This window comes from Danio rerio, chromosome 22 (genome assembly GCF_052040795.2).
Source record: "Danio rerio strain M-AB ecotype USA chromosome 22, GRCz13ab, whole genome shotgun sequence".
Taxonomy (NCBI): Eukaryota; Metazoa; Chordata; class Actinopteri; order Cypriniformes; family Danionidae; genus Danio; species Danio rerio.
The window spans coordinates 21,604,855-21,615,000 of record NC_141042.1 but is presented as its reverse complement, the minus strand read 5'-3'; the positions used below and the strand labels follow the sequence as shown (position 1 = coordinate 21,615,000).

Here is a 10,146-nt window from a genome sequence, read left to right as displayed (position 1 = left end):
AAATGTTAAATATGAATTAAATTAGAAGCAAAACTCTGAAATCTTTCCCCCGCATTGCACAAAAGTGTAACTTTGTTGACAGCTGTATATATACTTGAGGGTAGCTCTTAAAATGAGTACGTCTGATGAAACACCAAGAAATAATTCAGACGTTTGAGGGGAAAATGAGTCCTTGGTATTTGATCCTTGAAGCTGTTCTTCTGGAGATGCTCTTTAAATAGTAATGGGGAGTGTATTATGTGGACCGATAAGGCATTTTTTATTAGGGCTGTCAGTTTTCAACATTGAATTAGTTGGACGTATTTAATTGATTTAACTCTATTTATCAATGTATAAAACAAATGATATGTCATTTAAAACAAGATAGCACAGCTCTCAAAAATGGTTACTTAATTGCTTTGATGGTGAAACAAAGTACAATTTGTTTGAATGTAATATAATTATAAATTTAAAAACTGAAAACTTTCTACAATCATACTTTTTAAATTGGTTATTTTTTATATTTATACATATTTTGTGGTTCATAATTGACATTTCTTTTAACCCTTTCACACGTGGGTCTTAAATATTCCAGCTGACCCTCCTGCATGAGTTTATTTGTGATGGTTACATAGTGGCTTGATCACACCAAATATGCTTTTATGTTCCAAAAGCCGAGGCGCACCACACAGCCTTTTTTGTTGACACGAAAAAAAGCAGTGTGGTGTACTTTTTATGTCTCTAGGCAACGACTGAATCAGCTGGGTATTGTACACGAGTGTTGCTGTTGATATTGTTATTTTAATATTTGTAAATATTGTAAATTGTTAATTTTAAAATTGAATAATAATGTGATATTAAAGATTTGTGCTGTCATACATCTCCGTATAACTTAAAACAGCGACTGTTAGTCTCCCTTCCATCTTCAAAAGTCTCTGTAGTCGTCTTGACAACACAAACACGGCTGTCACCTCAACGGAACCCCGGCCTCTGCTTTCAATTGATTGGAGAATTAAAAAGAAGTGACTGACGTAATGTGCTTTTTCCGCTCAAAGTTGACTTTTTGTCAACTGCGAGCGCAGAAAAAACGAGGCGCGACAGGAAGTTAAAACGTGATGTGCGCAGGGCGCATAAGCAATGCCCAAAACACTCGCGACTGTTAGTAAACCGTTAAAAAAGGGTACCTCTCAATGCAAAACGCGCATTCAGTGTGATTAACCCCTTAGAATTCATCGCCCTATAAAGTTCCAATGACGATGCATCAAGTTTATCACATGACCCACCAGCCCCAATGATCTATGTAGATACAGTATCCTATTTTTATTTTTATTTTTTTGCCGTTTTCTGTAAATATTTACAAATGTTTTAATTGTATTGCAAAATTTCAAATACTCTGATTCTCAAATATGTGGTAGAAAATATATTTTGTCTTTTAAACAGCTTAATAATAAGAGGAAAAAAGATAAGAGAAGAAAAAGAGAAGTATTTATATTATTTATTAAATTACGCATTAATTGTATTTAGATGGGATACAGCTGAAGAAACTCATGTCAATATAGCATAATATAACAAAACTGTATTTTAATAGATTATGTTATACTGACGTGAGTATCTTCTGTTGTATCACATTTAGACTTCACTGCGAGGAAGAAGTCTAGATGGGATACAGCTGACTATACTCATGGCAATATAGCATAATTTTTGTGACAATGTACAACTAAAAATATTTTTACATAACCGCAAGGGCTGGGTTTAGAGTTGAGGTAGGGGTGTACTCTTATAAAATAGTAAAATGAATGCGTAATTTAATAAATATTATTAGAATTTCATATTAAATTCAGATCGCAGCTGTATCTCTTTTAGCAACAACTGCAGGGGAAATCCAAGCCGCTGGATTTATGTCATTTATGATTTATTCATAATTTTCTTCCAAAATTGTTAATCTAGGAGAGTATTAGAGAAAATATTCTTGTAAAATAAACAATGTGTATTTTACGTGAACAAAGCACATTGCCAGCCATATTAAAAAATATTTATTATTGCCTTCTCCATGGACATCCGTGTATTTTACAAACCTTAAATGTTTTGTTTTGCTTGTAGTTATGTGTATGTGAATGTCTAAAACCTAAAATAATTGTTATTTGTTTGAAAGCATGGGTATTTGAGAATTATGACTAGTGCTGCACACCTCTTTCTGTGCCATTTAGCAGTTGATGACGTGTGCTCTGAATGTTTAAATCACACCGGTGTGATCAGCCTTGGTTGGTCCCTGAGGCGTATGATCACACCAGTGTGATCATACATGTGAAAGGGTAAACAATAGTATAAGAAATTAGGATATTTTAGGAATTTCACCATGATCACTTCAGTCACAGTCCTCCAGAAATCTAATATGAAATCTGATTTCTGATTATATTTAAATAACATTTATTATCATGATCAAAGTTGAAAATGGTACTGCTTGATCTTTTTTATAAAAAGTGTTATTGATGTATAAGATGAACATTTTTTTAAAAGGCGAAATCTGTAAAAATGTTAGCTTCTTTACTGTCACTTTTAATAAAATAAGTGCAAAATTAAATAAATCAAACCCAAAAACGTTTGGTTAAGAGTGTTTTTAAATTAAATTCCCCTTGCATTGATACTGACTTCACAAACCTGGCCAGACATTAGCTGCTGACATGAAAACTCCTTGCCTTCACCCAATTTTCACTAGTCTTCATTTCCAAGAATGTTTTTGCACCCAAGCGCCTGCGAGGTTTCAACATGCACCAGATATAATTGCTGTAATGTGTTTGCTTGTCCACCTAGAATGGGAGAGCCAGTGGAACTGCATTTTTCTCTCTTGAATTTTGGGACCAACCCAAAATTGATGATTTAAAGAAGAAAGAGCCCTCTATTCCACTGAGATTTACAATGCATTTTTCCCCCTCTTGTCTTGCAGGTTAGCTTTATACGTGTATGAGTACTTGCTTCATGTTGGCGCACAGAAATCAGCACAGACCTTCCTATCAGAGGTGAGTGGTATCATCTTTATAAAGAAAACAATTGCGTTGTTATATAGTTCTTTAAATGTATGTGAATGAGTTTAAGGCCTTGTTCAGAGGCAGGGGTCCAATCAATAGTGTCGGAAATATTTTAACCTTGAACTTCCAGATGTTGTTGGAAAAGGTGTTCCCGTTAAGCCTGGTAACTGGGGTTTAAATGTTTCTCTGATTTTTTTTAAATCATACATTTGTTTTAGAGGCAAAAAAAATTCTATTGTCCCCTTAAAGGGATAGTTTGCCCACAACTGAGAAAACATTTACTCACCCTTGACTTGTTCCATAGCAGTGTTTTGTTTGTTTCAAAGCAGTTTTAAACTTTTTGTTTTGTTGAACAGAAAAGAAGATGTTTTGCAGCATGTTGGAAACCTGTAACCATTGACTTTCATGGTAGGAAAAGCAAATGGTATGGATGTCAATGGTTACAGGTGTCCAACATTTTTCAAAAGTTCTTTTGTGTTCAACACAAAATTTCAAAAGTCAGGGGTAAGTACAAGATGGCAGAGTTATCATTTTTTATTTGAACTATTTCTTTAATATTCCTGGACACAAACCCTCAGTGTTCTGTATAGTTTTCGGGCTACCAGAGCAAAAATGAAAGCTAGTGATGGGAAGTTCAGATCATTTTACTGACTCTGACCTTTGAGCCTCGTTCATTAAAATAAATTAATCATTTTTTTTAGTCATTTCGAGTAATTTCAGTCATGTTGAGTCATTTCGAGTTGAGTCATTTTGTTCATTTTGTGTCATTTCGGTTATGTCTTTCATGTCGTTCATGTCGTTCATTTCGTTTATGTCCTTCGTATCGTTCACGTCCTTCATTTCGTTCATGTCGTTCATTTTGTTCAATTCGTTCATTTTTGTTCAATTTGCCAAAATATTAATAAAATGTTACGAGATGCTTCCTAACTCATCTACAACTAGCCCAAACATTGATCACACTACAAACAAGTCATATCTCGAAAGCTATAAGAAAGAGAAAATTATAATTTATTGTTTACCTGCTCTTTTTTTCTATGATTAGTTCAGCTCACCTCTTCTGACAGCTCTTCAAATTTAAGTGGTTCTTTCACGTCACACTGACAGTCCCGTATAAGCTTAACCAAAGTACACAGTCTGAGCCGGAAAGAGCCATGATTAGTTCACCTTTGGAGTCTTCTGTTTTTTGAGTCGTTCGTTCGTCACGTGACAGCATTTAAGCATTTAGCATTTGGCTTCTGTTATTTCACGTGAGGAACGAAGGACTCAAATCGAGGACTCAACAAATTAACGGACAGATCTTTTCCCTGCTCTAAATGCATATGACTGGCTTCTGTCTTTCAAGTGATAAACGAATGACTGAAACCTGATAGAAGACTCAACAGGAACTAATCTTCTTCACCTGCACCAATGTGTGCGTGCGCAAATGAATAAATGACTCCCTGAGAGAACTCATCTTTTTGAGTAATACAAAAGATTTGTTAAAAATGAACGACTCATTCAAGAACGAGGCTTGGCAGTTTGGCCTAAAATTAAAATCTCGATTAGTTAAACATTTTAACTCGATTATGATTAATAAACGATTCTTATAGTTCTTTAGTTACCAAGCCGACCTATCACAGAGCTTGTGCTATCCATCGTCGGGACGAGTAGTTAAATTTTTTGAGGGGTCAACATCGGCATCAGTCACGGCGAGGAGTATGCGAACATGTAAAAGCAGCTCTAGACCATACACTGCGCTTGACGCAGATCTGTAAACAGAGCAGGTTCACGTGACTCCTCACACGGTAGGGGAAGTATTGAAAAAATTGACCTGGAAAAATTTGATCGATTATAGGTTCCAAATGTCGATTTGATTACTTTTTGAATAATCGCCCAGCCCTAAGAACGACCAATCAATAATGAAAGCTGCGGCTCTTTGTATTGTTTTTTGTAGTCTGTTTTTGTTAAGAAGTAAGTGAGAAAGTTGTAAGTTGTGTGAGCTTAATTAGCAGTATTATATATATTGCAAGATCAGATATATACATTTGCCTATAAACCTTCAGCTAAAAGATATCAGGAAAGTATCTACAAAGCACAAAAAAGACTAAGATCGACACAGCAACGATTGTGTTTTTTGATCGTGTAATTCAAAAAGTTTTGCATCCATACGCCTATTGTATCAAGGAATGTCTGCGTCCACATAGTAACGGGAAATATGGGCAATAAAACAACATGTAATATGTTTGCCACACCTAAGGAGCCAAAGAATAACATAAAATCACAGTAGGCGTGCACATTCATTTTTTCTTAAAGTACAGACAAGAAGATGATGGTGAATCCACGTATATTAGATGCATGTAACTGATATTACATAAGTCATCTAGTTGATACAGCATCACTAGGTTTTTGTTGTAGTAGTGCTAATAAACTTAGCAACGTCTGCAGCACAAACACTGCTCTTTAATCCGCTATTGTTGTTGTTGTTACGTGCAGGATTCTCTTCCTTCTTTCATAAAGTGGCGTTTTGCCTATCTACATGGCTCCGCATGATTTTCTCACTCTGTAATTCGTCATTCAAAAAGCTTGTGGACACCGGCATTGTGGACTAAAGGTCGAACTCGAAACAATATTCAACTTTTGCCTATTGGCTTAAATCTGGAACCATGTGGGCAGGGCGTAAAATTTACATAATATATATACGGTATAAAAAACAAAAAATGTCCCCGTCATCTTCTTCCATCGTTAAACAAAACACATTACTAATACCAAATTTAGGTCACACTTTATTTTGATTGTCTGTTTGTTGAATTGAAGTTACATCTTATGAGATTTTAAGCAGACTGTTTGGGGTTAGGGTTAGTGTAAGTTGACGTACTTGCAAAGTTTCTTATAGTCGGTTAAATGTCTATTAAAGGAGCAGATATGAGCAGATATTAAGCAGACAGTCTACTAATACTCAAATGGACCATCAAAATAAAGTGTTATCCAATTTTAAACAGGACTTTATTGTCAGTCAGCATTTAAGTTTTAAACCAATGTTTATCCAATATGAAAGCAAGTAAAAAAAAACTTTAAAGGGATATATCATCCAACAAATGAAAATGTACAGGTTTTCATGTAAACATTTAAAAGTAAATTTTTTACTGTTGAACCAAAAAGAAGATATTTTGAAGAATGTTGGAAACCTGAACCCACTGAAAAGGTAGGGCGGAAAAAAAAGTGGAAGTCAATGGCACTAGTTTTCAACATTCTTCAAAATGCATTGCGTTCAACAGAAAAAAGAAACCATTAAGTTTGTAAATGGAGAATTTTCAGTTTTGGACAAACTATCCCTTTAATAAAGGAAAGTGTCATTGCTGTAGAATTACGCAATATTCCACTGATGATTCTAGAAATCGTCTTTGGCGCCACTGAGGGGGCGCAATCAGAGTATTAACATTCAGCTACTACCAGCGTAGTAAAGTGGATTGTCATAACGCTTTTTACAGGGTGGTGGAGCTTCTGCTGTAGATGGTGTCAGTGCTGCTCTCAGTATATGAACATCATATGGAGCTTGAGCACACTACAGGTCTGGAGTGGAGGTGATGCCACCACTTCTGTTCAGAACTGCTCTTAAACCCCGACTGCACATTAAAAGTCTGATTTAAAGTTGGCCTCTGTGGAAACGGGTGCAAATGGTTTCTAATACTCTCTCGATCTCCTGATCTGCTGTAATGCACTCTTTCAGGGCTGATCTAAGACATTTGTGAGTTTGTCGTCTTTGTGGTATGAAGTTGTACAGACTTTCTTTCCTTTATTTGAATAAAGACGTGTACTCGTTTTAATTGTGACTGAGTCACTGACAGAGATAGAAACATCAAGTGTTGTCTAGTATAAAAAAAAGATTACTATTTATTATTATCATTTAGATCGTGAAATATGTGAGTTAGCCTGTAAGTTAAATCTATATATATATTTATATTTATGTCATTTAATTAGAAAAGTGGCAGTTTATTTATTCAATATGTGGAAACAAAAAATGCATTTGAATATAGAAAGTGGTTTTACTACAGTAAACAGGTGGGTTGAGCCTATTTGGCTTATTCAGAACTCAAGTGGCTATGCCATATATATGCCATATAATATATATTGTGATGGTGATTTTCGAAAGTATTACATCGATTTGTTAATGATTATTATTACCATTTGAAGAGTCTGCCCATACAGTTTGATAAAGCGATGTGACCCGGAAGTCGCTTTGCGTGACATCACACTTAAAAAGCAAATTACCTTAAATCTTGATTTAAAAATGTTGAGGAGAATATGTGTCCCAAAATCTGTCAGTCATACCTCATGAATTCTATTGAGCGTCTCAGTTGATGGTCTGAATGAATTTGAAAGCTGTTTTTGCCATGATCTGTTTTCGTAGTTCTAAAGATGCGTAAATGTTAATTGTTTGACATTATAAGACATTAACAAGATGGTGTAACTCTTCCTCAGTGCTTCAGGACCTTTACAGATTGTGAACTTTTCAAATGTTATCATCTATCTTACTGCATTTGCCGTGGTCCTCTGGTACCTGCTGTGTTTGTTTGTGTGGGTATCATTAAGCGCTCACAGTGCACTTCCAAAAGCTTCCAGGTTTTTTTATTATTATTTTTTTTTATTAATGTTTTGCTCAGACAAAGTTTGACAAAGATGAAGCACTATGCCAAAGTCTGGCCTTGTGCTTGTGAGATCCTCCTGGGACGTTGGTCAGACAGGTAATGTGTTGTTTATGAATTTTAGCCAGTGTAGGGTGGTACTGTAGTGTATACATATATTTAAAAAGCACTGTCTTTAAAAGTTTAGCTGGAGTTCAATACTAAAATTACACATTTCAGTACACGGACAACTGATGTGGCTTTCAATAAATGAACAGAGGTTATTTCACTTATTAATTTAGATGATGAATAAACTATAATACAGTAGAATTAAAATATACAAATGAAATAAACTCGTGTTTTTAATTGCGAGATTTGAATTTGATTAGTTTCTTGTTAAAGTTACAAAAATACTTGATTCAAGCTTAGCTTTGTTATTTGATTAATTAATAATTTAATAAGCATGTTTGGCTGGTGGAATATGACCTGCTGTCGCGTTAAGAGCTGCATGGGTCCGATTTTCTGCTACACATGTCTTTTCATGTATGTGTTCTGGTCGTCTGTGTAGTGGAGTGCATGCACACAACAGCACTAGGTTTCTTAAATTAAATATTTCTTAAATATTTCTTAAATTCTTAAATTAAATATTGATTAATTGCACAGCCCTATAATGTTTGCCAATTGAATTGTCGAAAATTTAAGCCCTATTCATACCAACAGTGTCTTTATCGCTGCTTGTAGCTTGTGGCTCTCGGTTTGGTCAGAAGTAAGCATTCCCACTACTGGTTGCCAAGATTTGTTTGTGAGTGGAGTTGTCTCCATTATGTATAAATTTCTTGGTTTTCTTGCAGCTAAAATCAAATTTGCAGTAATTTTCTTTCGGCTTAGTTCCTTATTTATCAGGGGTCACCACAGTGGAATGAACCGCCAACTAGTCTGACATATGTTTTATGCAGCGGATGCCCTTCCAGCTGCAAGCTTCCAGTTTTTGGAATCACTCATACACTCTCGCATTTACACATGCACTTACACACTATGGACAATTTAGTTTATCCAATTCACTTATAGCACATGTCTTTGGACTGTGGGGGAAATTGAAGCACCCAGAGGAATCCCACACGAACAAGGGGAGAACATGCAGACTCCACACTTAAGTGTCAGCTGGCCCAGCTGGGAGTCGATCCAGCGACCTTCTTGCTGTGAGGTGACAATGCTAACCACTGAGCCACCATGCCACCCCGTTAAAAACTAACATTTGAGAAGAATTAGTACATGTTTTTAATTTCAACAAGGACAGTGACAGCTATAGTATCCATATATGAATGTTTGCTTGTCTGGGTTGACTGAACTAATTCAGGCTTATCAAGTACTACCAGCTGGTTCAGAAGTAATGGCTGAATGACCTACACTTTACTGGCTTCACTCCAGATTGTATTCACTTGTGAAAGTGCATTTTGTATATTTTTTGTCTCTTGACATGTCATCATCCTATCGCAAATGGTCTGTAGGGTTGTCACGATACTGGAATTCAGTACCATTTGATACTAAAGTTTTAAAAACTTTTTTTCATTTCATTTTCATTTCCCACTAACATTTGAGCGCACGTTCTTAAACAGCGCTGATTTGCCGTTGTGTTCACATGCTCAACAGTAATGACCGTGATTGGATGGAAGGTCATCAGTTCACCAAACTTGCTGCTGTTTACTGAGTGTAACACTGACACAGGGACACTGGAGCGTTTCAAAGTCATGTTGATCAGCTGGTTTGTCTATAAGCTACGAACGATCCGCTGATGAATCGTGGCTTTCAAATGCTCCACTGTCCCTGTATCTGTGTTTGCACTCCATAAACAGTGGTGAGTTTGGTGAACTAATGACCTTTAAGGCCAATCACAGTCATTTCTGTTGAGCATGTGAACACAACGGCAAATCAGCACTGTTTAAGAATGTGCTCAATATCACTCAAATGTTAGCGGGAAATGGACGTTTTTAAAACTTTAGTATCGCTTGGTACCAAATTCCAGTATTGTGCATTCCTAATGGTCAGTGTTGCTCTTGTTGCCGAAAATTGCCAATTTTCTATTGAAATGATTGGGATTGTGCCGCTTTATTGCTGCATGAAGCTGGAGGTATGGAAGGGGCTTTAGACTAGTGACATACAATAAATGTTTATTTTTTATGTTATTGCCATTGGCTCGATAATTAAAATTAAGGTTGACATATTAAAACTGATAAACAATTGATTATGTCTATTTGTTTGAACTCTTTTAAATGCATGCTGCTGGTCATAAACGTTTCGTTCTACACTAATTGCATGTGGTAGGAAGAAATTTCTTTTCAGTTTCCTGTTGTTAAGGTTTTAAAATAATTCTAGTCGTCTATTATATTGGATGGGTATCATTATCTATATCAATCCAACCTAGTAGCCTACTTTCAGAAGGGTAAATTCTCCAACTAGGGATATATATAAGCCTGCAAAATTAGACGTTGTTCTGTAAGCAAATATTAAACAGTCAACAAGTCAACAGATGGCTGTGTTTA

General features: G+C 35.7%; 1 protein-coding gene and 1 long non-coding RNA gene across 2 annotated transcripts in view; one reads left to right on the top strand and one right to left on the bottom strand.

Annotated features, from left to right (window-relative positions):
- The window catches only part of LOC141380320 (uncharacterized), a 371,569-nt gene that overhangs the window by 157,187 nt on the left and 204,236 nt on the right, over window positions 1-10,146 (bottom strand). The gene's annotated exons all lie outside the window — the stretch shown is intronic.
- Window positions 1-10,146, top strand: part of ssbp4 (single stranded DNA binding protein 4) — a 91,838-nt gene that overhangs the window by 11,610 nt on the left and 70,082 nt on the right. The window contains exon 2 of the mRNA NM_001202512.3: window positions 2,924-2,996. Coding sequence (NP_001189441.1) covers window positions 2,924-2,996 — 73 coding nt within the window. The remainder of the gene's footprint in view (window positions 1-2,923; window positions 2,997-10,146) is intronic.